Source organism: Zingiber officinale, chromosome 1A (assembly GCF_018446385.1).
Source record: "Zingiber officinale cultivar Zhangliang chromosome 1A, Zo_v1.1, whole genome shotgun sequence".
Classification (NCBI taxonomy): Eukaryota; Viridiplantae; Streptophyta; class Magnoliopsida; order Zingiberales; family Zingiberaceae; genus Zingiber; species Zingiber officinale.
Window position 1 is genome coordinate 129,606,156 of NC_055987.1, and position 23,484 is coordinate 129,629,639.

Genomic DNA, 23,484 nt, shown 5'->3' on the forward strand with positions numbered 1-23,484 from the left:
TGGGAAGAGTCTTCCTCAATCCAGAGGCGTCCGAATGGCTGATTAAGTGGATGATAGAGCTCAGTGAATTCGACATTCAGTATTAACCCCAGTCAGCGATCAAGGCTCAGGCCCTGGCAGATTTCATCACGGAAGTCCAGAGTGATGAACCGGCGGCAACGTGGAGGATATATGTGGACGGCTCGTCCACTCGGTAGGGCAGCGGGATCGGCATATTACTTATCTCACCTCGGGAGGATCAGATGCAGCTGTCCGTCTGGCTGGATTACAAAGCCACTAATAACGAAGCAGAGTATGAGGCGTTGATTGCCAGCCTACAGCAGCTCGGCACGTGTGAGCAGTTAAAGTCCTCATCCATTCGGACTCCTAGCTCACCACCTAGCAATTATCTGGGACCTTCGAGATAAGCAGCATACGGCTGAGGCTTTATACAGAAGCTTTTGAGAAGCTGAAGGCCAACTTCTAGGAGGTTGTTATACAGAAGATCCCCCGATCGGAGAACCAAGCAGCTGTTGAGTTAGCAAAGCTAGCCAGTTCGTTAACGCCGATCGTCATAGGTCAGCCGATTGAGCAAGTCTCGCTCGCGGCGCACGTCGACCAGATGGAGGGAATCACTTTCCTGAATGACTGGAGGATGACCCTAACAGAATTCTTGCGTTTGGAAGCTGCACCTGCCGATCCGGAGGAAGCTCGCTTGTTAAAGAAGAGGGTTGGATGGTTCACATTGATCGATGACCAGCTCTACAAGAGGGCCTTCTCCCCGCCCCTCCTCAAGTGCGTCGGATCAGAAGATGTCGAGTATATCCTGAAGGAGGTGCACCAAGGTTCTTGCGGAGGTCATCCGGACGATCGCGCATTAGCCTAAAAAATACTTCTGGCTGGATATTTCTGGCTGACCCTCCAGGAGGGTGCCGCTCGAACGGTAGCGACTTGCTTAACCTGCCAGAAGTATCACAGCCTACCGCACCAACCAACCGAAGAAATGCAGGCGTCCATGGTATCATGCCCATTTGATTAATGGGGCATGGACATCGTCGAGACTTTCCCCATAGCGACCGATCAGCAGAAGTTTCTACTCGTGATGGTGGAATACTTCTCGAAGTGGATAGAAGCTGAGCCACTGGCAAAAATCACCGAGCAGATGGTCATCAAGTTCATGGGGCAGAACATCATTTACCAGTTCGACATCCCACGTCGATTCGTATCCGACAACGGAAGGCAGTTCACTGGCCGGGGACTTAGAGAATGGTGTAAAGGCTATGACATCCAATAAGCCTTCACCTCAGTAGCTTACCCGCAGGGCAACAGGCAGACCGAAGTCACCAATTGCGAGATCCTCAGAGTCTTGCGTGCTCGGCTCGACCACGTGGGAGGTAGTTGGGTCGACGAGCTCCCCAGTGTGCTATGGGCTCTCCACACGACTCCTAAAGAGGCGACCGGTGTAACCTCATTCCAGTTGGTGTACGGTAGCGAAGCAGTTGTCCCCGTGGAGGTCGGAGTAGAATCCGATCGGGTGCAGCGCTACGACGAAGGTGTTGGGGACTGTTGGTGGCCGGCTATCGAAGGGTTGAATAGCCCTGCACAATATAAAACCAAAATACCCTTCGTGGACTTTTAAAAGAACACTTGCGTAAAGTAAATAAAGAAAGAAACAAAAAAGACGAGGCTCACGGATTTGACTTGGTTACAACTGGGGAGATTGTTAATCCAAGGAATGTATTACACTAAGTATCTCCTTCAGGCGGAGAAGCCTCTTACAACATTCAAGCACAGAAAATGAGAAGCTAAACTAAACAATAGAAGCGTATAAGTGTTGAATATCAAATTGTTTGTTCTATTTAGCTTCTTGAACCAAGGTTATATTTATAGCCTTGGTCGGGGCGCCTGGAGGGTTCTAGGCACCTGGAGGGTTCTAGGCACCTGGAAGGGGATAAAACATTATCCCCTTCACAACGGATCACGGTCAAACGTGATCTGGTCAAAAGTTGCATTCCGGACGCCCGGACCCTTAAAGTCAACTTTGTTGACTTTTTGTGATTCGGGCTCTCTGCTCCGGTTCTACTCGGCTCGGTCCAGATCTTCTGCTCTACTCGCTTGGGTGATTTCGTCCAACTGAAATAAGGTTCACCCGAACCCAATTTTGGTCTTCTCGAGCAACCGTCCGCTCCAGCTTCTCGAGCAACCCAATTTCGGCCTTCTCGAGCAACCTTCCGCTTCCTTCTCGTCCTCCTGTGTACTCTTCCGCAGCACCTCGTCCCTCGGACGCACCGAGCCCGTCGGCTCTCTCCTGTGTCATCCTTCTCGCTAGCTGCGTCTTTTGCTCCACTTCCTGTGCTCCTATGTTCCTGCACACTTAGACACAGGGTCAAAAATATCACAGGACCTAACTTAACTTTTTTGATCACATCAAAATAACCTGGGGTTCCAACAGAAGGGAATGCTGAATGGAGGCTGATGGAGCTTGACTTGGTGGACGGAGTAAGGGCAAAAGCTGCCATTCGGCTAATGGTGTATCGACAGCTAATGAAGCAGAACTACAATCAACGAGTGATCTTGAGGTCCTTCCAGGTTGGCGATCTCGTTTGGAAGAAAGTGAAGTCGGTCGACGATGTCACCAAGCTCGAGTCACCATGGGCAGGGTCGTTCAAGGTCTTGCAGAAGTTTCAATCGGGCGCGTACTATCTGGAGGATGAAGAGGGGAGGCAGTTCGAGAGGCCATAAAGCACGAACTATCTTCAACCCTACAGGGCTAGATGAGAGGTGCACAAGTGAATCTTGTACTTGTTGGAGTGTATACTGAAAGCCTAAGCTTTGTAAACATTCATTATGAATAAAGAATCACATTTGGTCTAATTATCTACATTTGTTTGTAGTTGTTCATTTAATTTATATTGCAGATAACATAGTATGTGGTGTCACATACAGAAGATGATGTTATCAGTACCTTATAAATTATAAACAGTAGCTCACGACCAGAATGGAAAGGAACAAACCATTAGAAGATCGTAGTGTAATTAGGTATTAGTTTATCTTGACTATATAATTACACTAGTACACTCAGAGTGTATTGAGTAGGACCATTTGAGGTCGTTCCTTTTATACTGACTTTATAAAGGAACAAAGACCTCAGTTATTATGGAAGTGTGTGCTCTTAATCCTAATATAATAACAAGCACATATGTTTGATATTTATTTCTTTAATTTATCAATGGGTGAGATTTAGTTCGATGAATCAATAAACCCGATAAATTGGGAAATGGTATCACTCATAGTGTGTGTTGTTGATTATAGAAGGAAACTGTGTCCTAGTGATACTAGGTTGATAATGTCCTCAAGAGGAGCTCATAAAGATTGTCATGTTAAACCCTGCAGGTGGACTTAGTCCGACATGATAATAAGGTTGAGTGGTACTACTCTTGGACTTAGATATTAATTAAATGAGTTGTCAGTAACTCACTTAATTAGTGGACATTCGATATCTTAAACACAGGGAGACTAACACACTCATAATAAGAAGGAGCCCAAAAATGTAATTTGGGATTGGTGCGGTAGTTCAATGATAGTTCTCTAGTGGAATGAATTATCATTGATAAAATTAAGTTGTGTGTTCGGGGCGAACATGGGATGCTTAATTTTATCGGGAGACCAAAATCAATTCCTCCTCTCGGTCCCTATCGTAGCCTCTTATTTATAGAGTACTATACTCACATATACCCACCTTCTATACCCACCTAAAGGGGGCCGGCCAAGCTAACCAAGCTAGGGCCGGCCTAAGCTTGGGTTTAAGGTGGCTGGCCCTAGCTTGAACCCAAGCTAGTAGGGCCGGCCATAATTAATTAAAAAGAAAATTTAATTTTAATGTTTATTATTATGTGGAAGATTTAATTTAAAAGAGAATTAAAATTAAAATATCTCTCTTGTAAAAGATTTACAAAAGATTAAAGAAAGAGATTAGATCTCTTTCCTTATTTGTAGATTGGAGAGATGTTTTATTTTCTCTTTAAAATTATTCACATGTTAATAAAATTAAAATTATAGATATTTCCTTTTATTAACCATGAAGAGATTTTAAAGAGAAATTTTATTTTTTAAAATTTTCGGAAACAAATAAGGAAAGTTTTAATTGTTGATTGAAACTTGTCCAATTTGCTTCCTATTGATTTGGCCGGCCATCATTGTTTAATTGGGGAAATATTATTTTATTTTTCTCAATTAAATCATGTCAAGGAAATTAAGGAAAATTTATTGTAATTAAATTTCCTAATTTACCTAGGCCAAGGAATATAAAAGAAGGGGTGAGGGTGCCTTCACAAGACACAACATCTATTATTCCTCTCCCTCTTTTGTTCCTTGGTGTGGCCGGCCATCATCTCTTTCTCTTCCTCTTGTGGTGGCCGAACCTCTCCCTCTCCCTTGGAGTTCTTGTGGTGGCCGGATACTACTCGGAGAAGAAGAAGAAGAAGGAGAGAAAGCTAGCATCTCTTGGAGCTTGGTTAGTATTTTGGTTTTTCTCCTTGGTAAAGCTTTTCTTTTGTGGCCGAACCTTGCTTGGAGGAGAAGAAGGTGGTTGGTGGTTTCTCATCTTGGAAGATCATTGCCCACACAACGTCCGAGGTTAGAAGAGGAATACGGTAGAAGATCAAGAGGTTTTTTTCTACAAGGTATAACTAGTAATTTCTATTTCCGCATCATGCTAGTTATTTATGGAAATAATACCAAATACAAGAGGCTTACGTTCTAGTATTTCGAATATGTTTTTTCGAAGTTGTGTTCTTTTGTTTCTTTCTTTTCCTTGTGATTTGATTGTTCTCTTTGGTTAACCTAAAGTTATTTTAGGAAATTAAATATTAGCTTTCTATTAAAGGTTTTGTCTAGTCGGTGGTGGTTGCTCCCATATCCAAGAAGGCCATGTGCCTCGCCACGTCAGTACTGGGAACCTTTTATGGAAATTAATATTTAATGGAATTAATAACTTAAGGAGACTTGGGTCGAACGTGTTAAGTTCCGCAGGAGATCCAAGTCAAAACCTAAAAGAACAAATAGATTAAGTTTTGGATCAAACGTGTTAAGTTCCGCAGGCGATCCAAAATTTAATTTAAAAGAACACATGGTAGCTAGGAAAAGGTTCAGACCTTTGTACAAAATTTTTGTACAGTGGAACCTATAGGTTTTCCGAGTAGCAACCAACAGTACTATGTATCTATTGTGTGTTTGCTGAACACAGGGCTAAGTTTGAATAAAAAAAGCAAAGGCCTCTAAGTGCATCTCCCTCAACGGTCGAGTGACAACCTTAAACCCGGGTGTACGAACTTATATCAGTGGTCGAGCGATGACCTTAAACCCGAGTCTTCATCAAATCGTTGAGCGACGACTTTAAAACTTTGTCTCCACCGACCGTCGAGCGGCGACGTTAAAACCTTGTCTCTACCAACTGTCGAGCAGCGACGTTAAACTCTTGTCTCCATCAGCGAACGAGCGGTGACCTTAAATTTGAGTCTTCGTCAAATCGTCAAGTGGTGACGTTAAAACCTTATCTCCATCGACCGTCGAGTGGCGACATCAAACTCTTGTCTTCTTCAGCGGTCGAGCGGTGACCTTAAACCCGAGTCTTCATCAAATCGTCGAGCGGTGACGTTAAACTCTTGTCTCCGCCAACAGTCGATCGGCGACATTAAACACTTTGCTCAGTGAGAGGACAAGAAGCGGCTACTCGGAAGGCCAAGTCTACGAAATACAGTGGCCGAACAGCATTGTTATTCAAAACGTCCTCAGGATCGATCGACAGTGCATAGAATTAGTGCGCCACTGAACTCTAAGTGGATAGGTCGCCTAGGAGGACCAATCGTGGACGAGCGGAGTCATTTAGCCGCGAGTTTGTTTCAAAGTCAAAGGAGTCGAAAAAAGGAATATATATATATATATATGCAAGGAAACAAAAGTCGTCTGAACGGACGAACATTCATTAAAACTTGGGAGGATTACAGATTATAGGGCTCTGCCTCACTCAAGATAATCTAGGGCATCGTCGGGTAGCGCGACTATAAGCTTGTCCCGGCTAATGACATTGTTGGTCAAAGCAGCTGGTAGGTGGCCTCCCTCTTGGAGCTGGTTGATCGTTCCGTCGATCGCCAGATCGAATAGCCGAAGGGCCCTGTCGACAACTTTATCGCAGAATGTGTCTGAGCAAATGTAGGCTTGCTTCATGGCTTCAAACCTACTCCCCTTGGCATCCTGATAAATCCTCAGTGCCGCTCGGGAGCCTTCCATCTCATCCTTGGCGGCGGCTAGTGTGGCATCCTTGGAGGCAATTTGGTCGCAAAGGGACTTTTCTTCGGCCAAGCGGTCGTTTTGCTCGACCACCAAGAAGTCTTCGACCTCCTTAAGCTTTTGGGCGAGGGAGCAGACCTCCTTGTTCTTCTTGTCGAGGTCGGCGATGACCCGATTCTTCCGTGCGTTAGCCGACTTGATCTTATTGTCGAAGGTAGCCACCTGCTTATTCAACCGCTCCAACATGGTGGCTTGTCCGGCGCTCTTGGCCCATTCGGCCTCAAGCAAATTTGTCACTCTTCTCCAGAGCAGCTTGAAGCCTGGCCACCTCGACGGCTATTTGCTCCTGAGCGGAGGAAGGTTGGCCGCTCGTCGCCTTCAGCTGCTTCACCTCCTCTTCTAGGAAGGCGAGCTTGTGGCACATGGCCAGGTTCTCCACCCAGTACTGCGGACAACAAAAAAGAGTTCGTGAGTGTCGGTGGAGGTAAATTATGAATTTACATTAAAATACTTACTCCAATGAACATTTGGATGTGACTGTTCGCAAGGACGCCCAGAGGCATCATCGTCGCACGGGCTCGTGCGTCCTTCCAGATCTTGGCGAGTGGTCCCTGGATAATGATATGATGCTCAGGACCTTGATACCCGAGACTCGTCTCGCTATATTCCTCAGTGGGCAAATGGAGGATCGTCGTGATGTGGCGCTGGCCGCTCGGGGCCGACTACATCGAAGTTGCCCGGCCGGACGGTGGGGAGGTGGATGCTGGACGGATGTCGGACTTCTTTACCTTCGATGGCTTCAAAGTGGGTGTCATGAAGGCCACTAACGGAGCGACTAGAGTCCCTTGTGATAGCTTGGCAAGGGATGACGTCCAATCAGATGACACGAAGGCCATCATTTGTTGAATCGGAGTTGGGGTCGAAGTCTCGACCCACTCGACCGATTGTGCCCCCGAAGTGGTGGAGCGCTATGAGGGTTTGTCTCGACGCCTCTTGCGTTGGTTCAGTGGCACGTCAGAGGAGGCCGAGCCTGATGGCTCCTTGACAGGGATGATGGGGTGTTGATCGGCTGGAGGTTGTGAGCCCGGGGTGGCTCCTCCGCTCGGCACGTGGCTAGCCTCGCCTTCACCCACCACCACAGGCATCTCCTCGCTCAGACCGAGCGGATCGTCGTGGAAGTCAACCGGCTGCAGGCTTCGGCTCACCAGTTCTTCATTGGCCACCGCCTTGATCGCGACATCCTTGAGCTTCGCTTTGCCAGCTATACGTACTCGCATCATGACTTCGGCTGCAAGAGAAAAAGAAAAATCAGTTAGCATCAAAGGAAGAGGTAAAGAAGCTTCGCACCTATGCTGGTTGGCAGCAGGGTGCGGATCGGACTCAGACCAAAGATGTACAAGACACCCTCCAGCAACAACTTATGGATGTTATACTTCTGACCGGCTAGCATGGAGACTGCGTTCAAGTAGTCCGAGCGGCTCTTGTAACTTTTCAAAGGGGGTTGAGGCACCACTTCAAGCTGCCAACTGGTCGAAAAATTAGGCCGCTCGGGAAGGTGCATGAAGAAAAAGTATTTCTTCCGGTGCTTGTTGGAGGTCGGCATCTTGTCAAAAAAGACTAGACCAACTCGTGACTGGAAGAGGAAGGTCCCCGGATTGGATAGTTTAGGGTAGTAGAAGTAATGAAAGACTCGGGGGATAAGAGAAATGTCGTACAGACGGAATAAGATGATGACTCCGCACAGCATCCGAAAGGAGTTCGACACTAGTTGTGGAAGAGAAATGCGAAAGTATTTAAAAATTGTTGGAATGAAAGGATAGAGAGGAAACCACAGATCGACAACAAATTGGTCTCGAAAGAAATAAAGGCAGCCGGTCGATGGAGAATTGGGAAGATCGGACAAAGAAGGCAGAATAATCTAATGATCGAAAGGAATTTCAAAAGCATCGTACAGGCTCTCAATGTCTCCCCTATCGAACCTAGACTCCATGGATGAATACCAGAGTCCAGGGACAGGAGCAAGCGGCTGAGAGGAGCTGGCCATCACAAAAATAGACGTGGAAAGGAAGAAATGCGATCAAAAAGATAGGAAAAGGTCGCTGGAATGCTACCGAAATAAGGAGAAAAATCGAAAAAGAATCAAAGATAGGTGCGATGGGGAGAGGGCTTACAAAAGAGAGGTCACCGGAAAAGCAGAGGCTGTCGGAGAAGCACGAAGTGTCGCCGGGGAGGGGAGCACGCGGGAAGGCAGATAGTCACCGGAGAATTTGCACGTGAAGTGTGCAAACGAAGGGCGCAGCGAGATTATAAGGCCTGGGCTCGACCGAATGGAGTCGTTCGATTTAGGTCATGAAAACCCAGGTCATGATCTCACTGTCGAATTCAACTGCCAAATGTCACATCACACCTATCATGTTAGGCGTGAGGCGGTAGCAGGCGCGACACGTGGCGCATCACCATGGGTCGACATTTAATGACGACATAGAAGTGCGTTCAATCTTAATGCACAGGGATTTGTACGATTTTCAAGAAATCTAGGTGACGTCAGTCAGACCGCGCTCGCTCAAGACAATCCAAGGAAAATTTCTACAAGTGCAAACCTTCAGCAAGCCGATCGGATCAAGGGAGCACACTTATGCCCGAGCGACAAGTTTCAACAAGTCGATCGGCGAGGAGTGCCACACCCGTTTCGAAGGCCACACAGGGTCAGGCCGATCGGGAGGAAATCGGCTCACGTAAGTGCCCATTCAGTCGGACTATAGCCTCCTTCGACTAGACTTGAAGGGGAGGCTTGTGATACCAAGAGGATGAAGGGCCCCACCCCGCTATCATGGTGGAGGTCAAAGAAGATCAAAGCCAAGATGGTCAACGGGTGTACGGTGTTAGCCGGTCGAGCGAGTCATATGTCGATCGGGGATTAAGCACTGACCTACTATCTTCGGCATAGGGAGTAATCAAAACGACGCTCAAAGGACACGCAGAAGTCGGGCCGATCGACTCCTCCGCTCGGTCTAGCAGCAAACTCGACATCAGTTGAGCACGCAGACAATGAACTACCCACTAAGCAGCTATCCCGCTCGGCCTGGCAACGGACGACACTTGGACAGTGGACTCTCAACCGAGTGGCTATCTCGGTCGACGCGATAGCGGAATTTCAGCCGAGCGGCTATCCCGCTCGGCGTGGCCACAGACAGCGCAGGGATAGTAGAATTCTGGTCCAGCGGTCATTTCGCTCAGCCAAGCAATAGACACAGCAGGATATCTTTCGACATCCTTTTGGGAGCTAGTGCTAGTGACAGGCGGCATGGTCAGACAGAAGATCGTACGACGGAAGCTTTCACTGTCATTTCAGAGATATGTTCGACCCGTTAAGGTATTGTGTCAGAGACACTTTACTGACATGTCTTTTCAAGAAAAGTTTTGAGATGCATGCTCACCTTGGGAAGTGTGTACGCGCACTTCCTAGGCTCTATATAAAGGGGGTCCAAGCATCGACGAAGGTATGTTTTAGACACGATTTCTACTGTTGCGTTATAGTTCTCTTTGCTTCTTCTTGCTTCGCCGGAGACTGACTTGAGCATTGGAGAGTCATCACTGGGGACCCCTTCCCTAACTCGATACTGACGCTGATTGTGTTACAGGCGAGAGCGGAATCCACAGGAGGTCAGCAGGAGTGTCATGTCCCCAACATTCATCTCATCGACTTTTGGACAGGATCATTGATTTTTCAGAAGCAATGCTTTTGCTGGGCTAAAATACCTTAATGTACTGACCCAACAAATTAGGGTAGCAAACAAGTTAAGTTTTCTGATATTTAAGTTTCTGTGTTACGATGGTCAAGTCAGGCCTAAAATAAACTAAAAATTAAAATTATTGTTTAAACTTAACTTGATTTCTTTTTATGAGTTTAAGTTTGGTTCAAATTTGATTCAAAAACTATGGAACCACCATATTAACCACCCCTAGCCACCATGCGACGGTCCTGTGTCGATGGAAGGAGGTTCATCAGGAGCACAAATATTAAGTATATGGCGGGACGAACATAGACGATGCATTTCCTGAGATTCGAACCCTGTCTACTATGGACAAACTATTATACATTTACCATCTGTGCCAAGTCCTAGAGCTTTAAGTTTAGTTTAAGTTTGGCTTGAGGTTGGTTCATTTAGGTGTTATCGAACTATCAAATCAAACTTGCTTAATTGTTTGAAATTTTTACATTATAAACGATTTATTTTGTTATTGAACTTGATAATATAAACTTGTCTATTCATTTTAGTGTTTATTTAGTATGTTGATAAAAATTTTATTGATGAACATGGTGTTAAACTATTAGGACCCGTGTGATCAGCAAGAGGGGGGAGAGTGAATTTCCTGTAAATTAAAAATGGACCTTTCTCGATCTTTCAAACAAGATTAGTAGTACAATTAACTTAAAGTAATTTAACAACTAATAAAATAAAGAGGCAGAGAAAGTTACTTGGTTACAACCTATGTAGTTGTTAATCCAAGATAAAAGAAAGCACTAAAGATCTCCTTCGGTGAAGGCGGAGAAACTTCTTACACTCGTTGCATGCTCAGAAATTTACTAGGAAATGAATACTTGAGTTGTTGAATAATTCTTACCTCCAGGGGTCTTTTTATATGCCCTAGAAAATTCTATCTGAGGCTGGAAGACACCTTCAATGGGCTTGAAGGTGCCTCCAGCGTGGCAAGTTTTATCCGTGCGAAGATAAACTCTATCTTCGCTAACAGTTACTATTTGTCCAATCGAAGGCGTCTTCCACCAAAAAAGGTGCGAGGGCGCCTTCAACGCTGTTGAGGGCGCCTCCAACGCTATTGAGGGCGCCTCTAACAGCTCCACAACACTCTGTTTGCTTTTCCACTACTTTAATTACTTGGGTGATTTCGTCCATCCGGAATTGGGCTCACGCGGACCTATTTTCCGGCCTTCTCCTTGAGCAAGATTTAACTCCGGCTTCTCGTCCCTCAGAAACGTCACACGCTTCATTCTCATCTACCGAGCCCATCGAGTCTCTCTCGTGTCGTCCTTCTCGTTAACTGCGTCTTTCGCTCGACTTCCTGTGCTCTTAAGTTCCTGCACACTTAGACACAAGACATCAAATACACTCATGACCTAACTTAACTCGATTGACCACATCAAAACTATCTCGAGGTACTAACAATCTCCCTTTTTTGATATACATCAATCCAAATTAAAGTTAGGGAAAATCATAGTTAAAACTATAACTTTTGCAAGCTACAAAAGTACAAATATAATCTTCCCCTAGACTTAAGCTCTCAACTCTCATTCTCCCCTTTGGATCACATTAAAAATAAAGTTGGGAAAAGTAAAGTTAGATAAAGAATTTGAAACTTTTCTAAGTGTAAGGAAACATATTTCAATTTTTATAAAAAAATCTGAATTTTCATGATTTAATAACTACATTTGCAAAAATAAATGAGTTTAAATTTTAAAAATTTATCTTAAGGTTCAATAGAAAAATTTTCACAAAATGTTTACAAGTGTTTTAGTATAAACAAATCATTTTGCACAAAAATATAGGTTTTGTAAGTTAAATTTTAAAAATTCATTAAAATAAATCCTCAAATATTTTGCAAGTACTAATAAAAGAATGTACAGCTAAAGAGAAATTAAAATTTTCAAAATTAAAGTTTCAAGAATTTTTAAATTTAAAAATAAAGTTTTTGGTAAATAATCCATATAAAATTCATTATTTATAAAAAAATATACAAAAATATATTTTCGAATAGAAATTCAATGATTCTATCAGTATAAAAAATTTGGATAAGAATTTCTAATAGAAAGATTATACAAAAAAAATATTTTGACCAGTTATGATTCTTTTCAGAAATAAATATTTTAAAAATAGTTTTATTAGTCCAAAAATAAGGTTAATTTTTTTTTTCTATTCAAAACATAACTGTAATTTTCCAAAAGCATAGGTTTTTCAAAATACTTATCTGAAGAATTTTAAATTTTAAATTATGATTTTTTAAAAAAAATATTTTATTTGATTTTTTTTTAAAAAATGTAATACTAAGAGATTTTCTATTCTAGTAACAAAAAAAAATCATAAATAATTATTAACAGTAAGCATATGAACTTGGTTTTGCAAATTAATATTTCTAAACATGCATAATCTTTTATTTATTCTAAAAAATATTTTGGGATCCAAAATAAATTTTATCTACAAGGTTAATAAGAAATTTCTTTGGAACATATTTTTATAATATTTTTCTAATTTGTCCCTTATGAATTTAAGATATCAATTTAGACTTTTTTCTAGGCATTTTGATTAAGACATGCAGAATTTCTAGATTTTTAATTTAGTCTTTCAATTTTTTATTTTCTTCCTTTAACTTATCATACATTTCTAAAGGGCAAGTTTTTGCTAAGATTGTTTTTAATTCAAGAACTTCTCTTTTTAAGTCATTATTTTTTGATTTTAGCTTATATAGTGATCTAGTCATAGATTTAATACCTGAGTATAACTGGTCAAGGGTAGTAAACATCCCTTACTTACTAGATCCGCTCTGAAGTCTGTTTCTTCCTCCTCGCTGTAGCTTTCTTCTAAGGAACCTCCCCCTTCATCCATGCTCTCCTCCTCCTGGTGACTTGCCATCAGTGTAAGTCTAGCGTACTCCTCCAGATCAGATTTTGATGATGACTCATCTCAAGTCGTCTTCAGGGTTTTGTGGTTTGTTGTACTAGGTCCCTTCTTATTGTCCTTCTTCTTAATCTTTGGGTAGTCCTCCTTGATATGACCCTCTTTATTGCAATTATACCATCTTATCTTCCTTGCTTTTCTTCACTTCTAGACAAAGTCATTTTAGGAAATTAAATATTTAATTTTCTTTCTGAAAGCCCTAAGTCAAAAAAAAAAAAAAAATAGTCAATCTAAATATGATTTTGGAACCCAAAATAGATTTCTTCCTACAGGATTAATCAAGAATTTCTTAGGAATATATTTCTGTGATATTTTCCTAATTTGACCCTTATGGTATTTAAAGTGTCAATTTAATCCATTGTATTTTATAACATGTTGACTTTGTGAGCATGCATGACTTTTTAATTCTTCTATTTCTGCTTTCAGTTTTTCATTTTCTATTTTTATTTTATCGAAGTCTTATAGTCGATAAGATGTTGCTAAATTCCTTTTAGTTCATCATTTTCCTTTGTGAGTTTGTCGAAATCTTTTTGTACTTTCGTATTCTCAATTTCTAATTTATAAGACGTTTTAGTCAGAAACTTTATAAATTTAAATAGTTTATCAAGCGGTAAGGATCGTAGCTAACTTACCTTGTCGATTCCATCATCTGAGACTCCCCCTTTAGAACTGCTCTCTTCTGATGTTGCTCCCCCTTCATCAATGCTCTCGATGCTTATTGCGAAAGAGCTTGCTTCGTCCTCTTCTTCTTGGTGACACGCCATTAGCGTGATTCTGGCGTGGGCTTCGATTTCTAATTTTGATGAGGTTTCATCCCACGTCGCTTTTAGGTTCTTATGCCTTTTCTTGGTTGGTCTCTTGTCCATGCTTGTGCCCTTATTCTTGCCCTTTCTTTTTAGTTTTGGGTAGTTGTCTTTTACATGCCCTTCTTCATTGCAGTGGTAGCATTTTACCTTTCTTTTTCTTCTCTTACCCTGCACTTGATGAAACTTATTGGATTTAAATAATTTTTTAAATCTCCTTACCATTAACGTCGTTTCATCATCATCAAGTGATGTCTCAGAATCTAGTTCGTCCATTTTAGCTTTTAAGACAATGTTTTGCCCTGATTCCTTCCTTATACTTGCACATCTTGACTCATGAATTTCAAAAGTTGAAAAAAGCTCTTTTAAAGTGTTTACCTCTAAATCCTTAGAGATGAAATAAGCATCTATTAAGGTCGACCATTCCAGAGTCCTAGGAAATGCATTAAGTGCATACCTTAGCGAATCTCGGTTGGTTACCTTTTCTCCGAGATTCGCGAGTTCGATAATGAGCTCCTTGATTCTTGAGTGGAGGTGTGCGAAGATTTCACCTTCTTCTAATCAGAGGTTGCTGATATGGTTCCGGAACAGGTCCCATCTCGGTAGTTTTGCCTCTAAGATCCCTTCATGTAGTTCCAGGAATTTCTCGCAGAGCTCCTTGGCTGACTCATAGGTTCTGATACGGTTGACTTCTTGATGTGGTAAAACACTAAGTAAATGAAACTCTGCTTTGTCGTTTGCCACGAACTCGGCTTGCTCCTTCTTCGTCCACTGATATTCTTCTTTTTCTTTTGGTGCTACAAAATTATATTTCATAATGATTAATAATTCAAATATGTTTTAAAAATTACTTCCATCTTTTTCTTTCAGCTCATGAATTCCCCTCGAACTTCGGTAGGTAGATGCTTGATCCGGTCATCTCGTGTGCTTCGTTCTACAGTTAGTCCTCCTGAAGGGAACCCGCTCTGATACCAATTGTAGGTCCCTTGGCGGCCGGCTAAAGGAGGGTGAATAACCTTGTAAAAAAAAAAAATGAACCTTTCTCAGACTTTATAGCTTTATTAAACTAACACTTGCATAAAATAAGTTTAAGAAGTAAACTAAGAGTAGAGGTACGAAGGGGTTACTTGGTTACAACCGGGGTGGTTTTTAATCCAAGCAAGTTGAAAGTTTAGTAAACAATCTCCTTCAAGCGGAGAAGCCTCTTACAGCATTGATGGCTCACAAACAAGTAGTAGAACAAACTAGAAGCGTTTACAAGTGTTATTTTGAACCATTGGGACCAGAGCTGTATTTATAGCCCTGGTCAGGGTGCCTGGAAGGATTCCAGGCGCCTCTAGGGGATAAAACTTTATCCCTGTCACAACGTAATGCGTCACGTCACGTTTCAGATAAAATTCAGTTTCGGCGCTCGGACCAAAAAGTCAATCCGGAATAGGGCTCATTCGAACCCAACTTTCGACCTTCAAACAGTCTTCCGCTCCGGCTTCTCGTCTCTCAGAAACATCGCATGCCTCCTTCTCGTCCACCCATATACTCTTCTGCAGCACCTCATCCCTCGGACGCACCAAGCCCGTTGACTCTCTCCCGTGCCGTCCTTCTCGCTAGCTGCGTCTTTCACTCGACTTCCTGTGCTTCTAAGTTCCTGCACACTTAGACACAAGACATCAAATACACACAGGACATAATTTAACTCGGTTGATAATATCAAAACTACTTTGGGGGTACTAACACATGGTTCACAAATATTGTTCATAAATTTTTCATTGGTTGTCTAATCTCCCCATGCAAAGGGTTGTTGTGCTAGGGTAAAAATGTCCCATGTGATTTATATACCTGTATCTAATAGAGGGATGACGATACTAGGCCGCCTAGGATAAGCATTATCACCTTTTGCTCTAACAAATGTTGTTCACGAATATTAATGAGCTGAACATATATGTGTTCAATCTTGTTTGTTTAGTTTAATAAGTTGTTCAATGTTGTTCATTTAATTGATCTCGTACGTATTGAACGAACATAAATAATTTCTTATTAAATCGAACACTAAATTTATTTATAAACATTCTAGTCATTTAAAACTAATGTTGAAAACTTATATTTTGTCAATAAGATCTAAAGAACAAACCATGGAACTCACTAATATTCATGTGGTACTAATGATAATACTTTGAAGGTGGAGCGAAGGAACTTGATATTATAAAAGATTCAATGCACTAACAATTAGAGAAATTCATGTTCCGTGTTTGGTTTTTTTTTTTATTCTTATTATTTATAGCTTGTGGTTATGTAATTTAGGAGGATTTTATCATAGTTTAGGGATTGATTTTTGTAGCTACATAATGTAATTTAGGAGGATTTTATCATAGTTTAGGGATTGAATTTTTTTAATGTAACAGTGCCCTATTAAAATTAGCAAATACAACGTTATAGTAGCTACAGAACTATAGTTGTTATAATATTCTTGTTTGTGGTCTTATCACGTTGTAGCAGTTATGATTTCGTAACTACTATAATGTTCTATTTTGTGGTACTATCATATTGTAACAGTTAAGATTTCATAATTGTTACAACATTCAGGTCTATGGTCTAACTATATTATAGCAACTGCAAATTCAGAGTTGCTACAACGTGCCGATGCTATATTAGAAAAACGATTTAGGATTTTTTTTTTATTTTGACGGGCACTGCTGCTACAGTAGAAAAGTAAAAAAAAAATCTAACAGAGTACTGCTACAGTGCAAATTGTGCATAGTCGCAAAGCAAGAGTCGGGAGTATATATATATAAATACAAGAATAATACTATGCACAACTTATTCTCAGTGACGGTAGATGACACCAACTTGGATTATTTGACAGAGCTAAAACTCTTTTTTTTTCCTCTCTTATATACATGCAATATATTTCTCTCTCCTACATGCAAGTAACTCTTTTCTCTTTCTTACATGCAAGGTATTAATGGTTTGACCAAATCAGTACCATCGTTGGTGTTGGCTGGTGCTGGTTTTAAACCAGCGCTAGTGTTGGTTGGTGCTGATCTTTAAAGATCAGCACCAGTGCTGGTTTGAAACCAGCATCAACCAGCACCAACATTAGTGTTGGTTTGTACAAACCAACACTATTTTATACGTAGGAGAGAAAAAAAATTACTTATATGTAGGAGAAATAAAAAATTTAATTACATGTAGGAAAGAGAAAAATATTACATATAAAATAAGAGATAAAAATATTAAATAATCCAATTAGATATCACCCACCGTCACTCAACATAAGTTGTGCAATATTATTCTTAGAAGTGTAAATGAACCAAGTCGCTCATGAACTAATCGAAACTCAATTCGATAAAAACTCGTTTGAGTTCGTTTAATGAGGCTCGTTAAGATAAACAAACCAAGCTCAAGCTTCACAATATTCAGCTCGTTAGCTCGTGAATATGCTCGTTAGTAAACTCATGAATCAACTTTTAAATAAAAAAATAATAATTTAATATTGAATTTATAGATTTTTACACTCTACTTATGTAAAATATAGACAAATATATTAAATTTATTTATTAGAATAAAATTATAAATTTCAATAAGAATATTATAATTTTTTCTAAATATATAATTTAATTTTTAATAATATTTAAATTTATAATTTATAATTATTAAGCCCATTTAGGCTCGATAAAAGTTCGAATAAGCTCGTGAGCCATGAATATATTTATTAAATAAAGCTCGAGTTCATCTCTATTATAAACAAGCTAAACTAGAATATTCAAGAGTTCAACTCGATTTGGCTCGACTCGATTATACTCTAATCATTCTTAATGGGTTTTGAAGGTGGATACATAAAGATTATAGATGTTAGGCCGAAATCTTAATGGGCTTTGAAGTTGGACATATCAAGATTATATGTGTTAGGCCGAAATCTCAATGGGCTTTGAAGGTGCATACATCAAGAGTCGTGCACGCCAGCATAACAATCTAAACCGTCCTTCAGATAGAAGATATCTATAAATAAATGGAGAAGGTTAGGGTTTTGCCTACTCGAACCAGTATCGCACGCTGCTCCGTCGCCAGTGTTTTTTTTTTTCGACATATGGCGGAAGAGGTCTCCGAGAAGCCCCAGTTGGTCGAGGGTGACGAGATCGCGGCCGAAGGGATGACGGCGGAGTCCGAAGGCCTAAAGAAACGGGAAAGAGAGGAGGTGGACAAGGAGGATAGTGATTCGAAGAAGCATAAGGTTGAGGAATCATTAGAAGAAGGCGATACCGATGGACTCGACGGAAAGGAGGAAGCTGGAGTAGATATGGAGGTGGGAAGAAACGAAGAGGAGAGCGAAGCGGCTGGAGCAACTGTCGGACCGAAGGTATTTGGATCGTCAGTCGAGATGTTCGAATACTTCCTGAAACTTCTCCGTTCTTGGTCGACCAATCTGAATCTCAACAAGGTGAGGTTTTTTTAATTGGTTCGTTTTGTCAACTTTTGTTATTGTCGTTGGTGCATGGAAAAAATTTATTTGTTGCTATCTGAATATAAAATGCATATCTCCAGTTGATCTATCAGCTTAATTCTAGATTTCAACAGTTGTTGGTCTTCATCATTGTAGCTTTGATTCTATTCTTTTCGAATTTCTTCTTAAGTTAATATTGCTAATCCCTGACCACAAGAGTCGGCCGCTTGCATCATTGAGCTCTGCAAGTGATGGACAAGATGCGACAAAAATAGCAATTCAGGAATCAGACTATAACAATCTCTTCCTAGTTCACAATGCTTTTGTTTTTGTTTTCCTTTTATGTTGCAGTATGAGCATCTGGTATTATTGGACTTGCTGAAGAAAGGACACCCTGAGCCCGCAAAGAAGATCGGAGTAGGCATCGATGCGTTCCAGGTTCGCTTCCATCCGACATGGAAAAGTCGATGCTTCTTCGTTGTTCACGCCGATGGAAGTGCTGACGATTTTAGCTTCCGCAAATGTGTCGATAAGATACTGCCATTGCCCGATAACATGAAAGCTGATTCGTCGTCCGGTCACTCCTTCGGCGATAGAAACGGGAGCCGAGGTGGTAGAAGAGGCGGTCGAGGCCACGGAAGGAGAGGCGGCGGCGGTTTCAGGAGATAGATCGATTGTTTCTTTATGTTTAAGAATTTGATTTAGTTTTGGCTCTAATGGAACCTTGTGTTGTGATGAGTAACTATTATTATTATTCAGCCAAATAGTTTTCTTTTTCTTTCATTATAAAAAAATCATATTATTATTATTATTATTATTTTCAAAATCTAATTTTGCATTCTTTATTGGCTATTAAATAATCTATTTAAAGAACTCACTTTTTTATCGAACTAATCATGCATATACAATTTGAAACCAATGGTGTACCTTGCATTTCGGCTACAACAAATTAAAAATACTCTTCTTCTTCCATTGAGCTTTCTATCTACGTTTCTCTATTTCTCTCCATTTTGGTAGCAATAGTTTGGTTGGATACATATCCCGCCCCTTCCTCTCCCCCTCTCTCTAAATAACCATCAATTTGCTCTCTTTCAAGGTAAACCTTCTGCCTCGCCTTTCTTTTATCGACTCCCCTTTTACTTCCTCCCCTCCCGTACCAATCATTATTGCAATCGAAAGCTCTTGTTCATGCTGGATTTCTCCCGGTTAATCTTCCTCCCTTGCATTAGTTGATTGTTTGTTAAAGATTTAGGTGCAAATTCACTTAGAATTGTTTCATGTTTTAGTTTTCTAAAACATTCCAAGGGAACACATTTGCACATTGATGAAATTTATTCTTTCATTTCTTAAAAAATTGTAAAAAAGTTTTATTCTTTAGATATCGATATCAGGTCCAGGTGGGAAAATGGCTGAAGTCGTCTCAGGGACGGACCATATTCACAAATATGGTATGTGCAAGACAAATTCATTTAGTTTAATTCATACTTATTTGTATAATTTAATTTAATTTAAATTTGGTATTTGTTTTTGAACTCGAGATGTCGACAACTCGGAGGACGAGAGGAAAAATAGGATGGGGTCCTTCAAGAAAAAGGCAATTAGTGCCTCCTCAAAGTTTAGGAACTCTATCAACAAAAGAAGTAGGAGAAGTAGCAAGGTCATGTCAGTTGCCATCGAAGATGTTCGCGATGCTGAGGAAATGCAATCCGTCGATGCATTCCGCCAAACTCTTATCCTAGAAGAGCTATTGCCCGCTCGGCACGATGACTACCACATGATGCTAAGGTCTTTCAATTGTTAATCTGCTAGGTAAGTCGTTGATTATCCGATAACTAACTTTGATCGATGATGATGTAGGTTTCTTAAGGCGAGGAAATTCGATATCGAGAAGACTAAGCAAATGTGGGCAGATATGCTTCAATGGAGGAAGGAATTTGGATCCGACACAATTATGGAGGTGCATTAGGCATTCCTAGTCACCACTATTTTCATCATGTTAAACTGTTTGCACCCATTTTGATCCTTGTATCCACTTGAAGGACTTGGAATTCGGCGAACTTGATCAAGTCTTGGAACACTACCCGCAAGGTCACCACGGGGTCGACAAAGAGGGCAGGCCTATCTACATCGAAAGACTAGGCTTAGTCGACGCCAACAAGATGATGCAAGTCACGACCATGGATCGTTATGTCCAGTACCATGTGAGGGAATTCGAGAGGACTTTCGCGGTCAAGTTCCCTGCTTGCTCAATTGCGGCAAAAAGACACATAGATCAGAGCACGACCATCATGGATGTTCAAGGAGTGGTATGCAACTCGACTCGCTAAGCTCATCACTCGCAATGCCGGTGAATGGACTCGACGATGAATTATGTTATGTGTGCGCTTGATGCATCATAGGGTTGCAGACAATTCAACAAAGTCGCGAGGGAACTCATCGGTCGGATTCAAAAAATCGACGGGGACAACTACCCTGAGGCGTGTATCAACTAAGCTATCTACATTAGTATTCTTTTTAGTATCCCATCGATACGACCATAACACTGCAATGTTAAATTCTTTCTTCTCCAGACCTTGTGCCGGATGTTCATTGTCAATGCCGGCCAGGGATTTAGACTCCTTTGGAACACTGTGAAGAGCTTCCTCGATCCAAAGACCACTGCCAAAATCCATGTAAGATGGGAATTCAATGTTAGATTATGCAACATAAACTAAGAAAGTTGAGTTCTAATGAGATTTTCCTTTAGGTTCTCGGAAACAAGTTCCAGAGTAAGTTACTCGAGATCATCGATGCTAGGTATGTATAGTGTTGCATTTAAAAAATAGCACCACAGTAATATTGATTTTAAGGTACCATAGCTAACAAGTGATTTTGAGCTCTCTAGTGAGTTGCCAGAGTTCCTCGGCGGCAATTGTAATTGCGAAGGAGGTTGTCTTCGATCGGACAAAGGCCCATGGAAGGACCCTGAGATCGCCAAGGTCTATCTTCATTCCACCTATCTTAGGATCTAACTCGATATCGGTTCAATTTGTTCGATTTTTTGTCAAACCTGTACAGATGGTTCAAAATGGCATTGGGTGCTGCGGAAGGCAACAACAACATGCGAGTGCGGCCGAGGAGAAGATGATCTCCGAGGACGAAATTGTGTACCAAAAGGTGGTCGAGTCTTCTCTCGAAACTTAGTATAGTTTGCTTTTCTGGTCGGGGAAATTACTAATTAACCGACTCCTACAACATGAAGAGACAAGAGTCTTTCCATGACGATATCCCCAGGAGCCACATCAAACACCCTGAACTCTCACCTGTTCATGAAGAAATGGGGGGTATGGATTGTGAGGTAAAATTCACTTTGAAGATGAATCTACAAAACTTCATTCATTCATTCTATCGAAAAATATGTGGAAGAAGATCGGTTGTTAATTACTTTGCAGAAGAACAGTGCACCTGAGGAGAGATTTCCCACGCCTTGCCAATACGAGGAGTTGTTGCCGATCGTGGAGAAGGTGGTGGATGCGGGTTGGAACGACGATATGGTGCACGAGAAGCTTGCCCTCGCCAAAGGTCGATAGAATCCTTGGCTTTGTCTTTTTTTTTTAAAAAAAAAAAAAGAAAAATCAGGTATCTAATTAGCCTTGGGTCCAACACAGATGCGTATACTCTTTCTGGGATCAACAATGGGTCTAGCAACAACAGCCACATCTTCGGCGGAGTCGTGGCGTTTGTCATGGGCGTTGTCACTATGGTGCGCGTGGGGCGGTCGATGTCGAGGAAGGTTACGAATGCAGACGTCGCGAACTTGATGAAGAGCCAAATGGTGCGACAACCGCCGCCCGCGCCGGCTGTTTCTGTTGCTGAATTTGCATGCGTGCTGAAGCGCCTCGGTGAGCTCGAGGAGAAGGTGAATGTCCTCGGCAATAAACCGCCGGAAATGGAACTCGACAAGGAAGAGATGCTGAGTGCCGCGGCGAACCGTGTGGAGGCCCTGGAGTCTGAGCTCGCGGAAACTAGGAAGGTAACATCCATCAAACTGAACGCCTGGTTTTCCCAGAGCTTTTATAAGTCATGTTATCTACATAGAAACTCAAACTGAAATAAGTTTGTTCCATTCTAAAAAGATTAAAAAGGGGTCAGGAGGCCACATCATTATACAGAATAAACACCAAATATTTACTTATTTCATTTGTCTTTGCAGGCTCTTGAGGAGGCTTTGTCAAAGCACGAGGAGTTCGCTGCATATCTCGAGAAGAAAAAGAAGAAAAAAAACAAGTTGGCAAGTTTTCTTTATTAGTAGTTTGCGTTAAAGCCCTTTAAATCGAATGGAAAATATTAATTTCTTCGGGTAAAATTGAAGAGAAAAATGAAAACAGAAATTTGAGAAGAATATTTTCTCTATTATTCCTCTTGTTTAAATAAATGACAAGATTAAATTAATTAACGTCTAATTCCTGGTATCTGTGAGGGATTTATATCGTTACAAGAATCTATATAATATTAGATTTTTTTTGCTTACTTCATATTACAATGTGGGTTTTTTTTTTGTTTACTTAATGCATTTTTCCCGTTTACAATTGCAGATTTCTTTCGGCTGGTAGTCTCTACCCATCAGAAGAAGTCCTCAACTTTGTGTTCTCTAGAATGTCACAGACTGAAACCAAGAATCAAGCTGCCTTAACAAATACTTCTGAGAACTAAAAATATGTATCTATCTAACTTAATAAATATTTTCTTGTAGATAAAAGGGGGAGAAAAAAACAGTGATGAACATTATCAATGTAACGCCAAAAACATTGGCTAATTATTTCTCATCCTTGATACTGATAACGATCTCATCCATTCATGAGGATAGTCTTTATTTGCTGAATGACTTGGCTTCTCCGAAGCAAATTTTGTGAGATTATGGTACGGCTGGTCTCATGATTGAATGTAGTCTTTAACTTCTTGTAACTTTATGGTAACAGCAATCAAACTTGCAGAATTCAACCTTGTGCTATACAAGGAGGTCGACTATGTTTAAACTTGTTCGTTTAAGCTATCAGCTATTAGTTATCATTGATGAACGAGACTGGCACAAGGGCAGTGCAGCCCTTGAACCAGTGCCTCGCGATAAGTGAACAAAAAGAAAAAATAATAAATTACTCCTTCTGAGTTGATTTCAAGTGCCTAGAGACAAATTTTGAGGAAACAATCACTGTAAGGACAAAGGATCCTTATAAAGTTCCTGAAACTTCAAAGGAAGGGAGACACACAGCAAATGATGTATCGTCGTATGTGTGTGTATATATAT

The 23,484-nt window shown here is 41.1% G+C and overlaps 2 protein-coding genes across 2 annotated transcripts; both read left to right on the forward strand.

Annotated features, from left to right (window-relative positions):
- The first annotated feature begins 17,762 nt into the window (after window positions 1–17,762).
- On the forward strand, window positions 17,763–18,964 carry LOC122032963 (protein EMBRYO DEFECTIVE 514-like). The gene is made up of 2 exons (XM_042592283.1): window positions 17,763–18,197; window positions 18,552–18,964. The coding sequence occupies exons 1-2, from the start codon at window positions 17,769–17,771 to the stop codon at window positions 18,867–18,869; spliced, it is 747 nt and encodes a 248-aa protein (XP_042448217.1). The 5' UTR covers window positions 17,763–17,768; the 3' UTR covers window positions 18,870–18,964.
- Window positions 18,965–19,094: 130 nt separating this feature from the next.
- LOC122032974 (phosphatidylinositol/phosphatidylcholine transfer protein SFH12-like) lies at window positions 19,095–22,619 on the forward strand. Its single transcript, XM_042592286.1, has 13 exons — window positions 19,095–19,648; window positions 19,739–19,985; window positions 20,058–20,157; window positions 20,240–20,506; window positions 20,600–20,677; window positions 20,771–20,872; window positions 20,947–20,996; window positions 21,085–21,178; window positions 21,258–21,356; window positions 21,442–21,537; window positions 21,632–21,761; window positions 21,848–22,212; window positions 22,393–22,619. Exons 1-13 carry the CDS (start codon window positions 19,606–19,608, stop codon window positions 22,486–22,488), a joined length of 1,767 nt encoding a protein of 588 aa, XP_042448220.1. The 5' UTR covers window positions 19,095–19,605; the 3' UTR covers window positions 22,489–22,619.
- Window positions 22,620–23,484: the final 865 nt, after the last annotated feature.

What these genes read in the sequence shown, in the direction of transcription:
- LOC122032963 (XM_042592283.1), top strand. Translation starts at nt 17,769, where the DNA reads ATGGAGAAGGTTAGGGTTTTGCCTACTCGAACCAGTATCGCACGCTGC. An exon ending in CCAATCTGAATCTCAACAAG is followed by an intron (nt 18,198 to 18,551) that starts GTGAGGTTTTTT and finishes TTTATGTTGCAG; the next exon opens with TATGAGCATCTGGTATTATT.
- LOC122032974 (XM_042592286.1), top strand. Translation starts at nt 19,606, where the DNA reads ATGGCTGAAGTCGTCTCAGGGACGGACCATATTCACAAATATG. An exon ending in ACGGGGACAACTACCCTGAG is followed by an intron (nt 20,678 to 20,770) that starts GCGTGTATCAAC and finishes TTTCTTCTCCAG; the next exon opens with ACCTTGTGCCGGATGTTCAT. An exon ending in AGCTCGCGGAAACTAGGAAG is followed by an intron (nt 22,213 to 22,392) that starts GTAACATCCATC and finishes TTGTCTTTGCAG; the next exon opens with GCTCTTGAGGAGGCTTTGTC.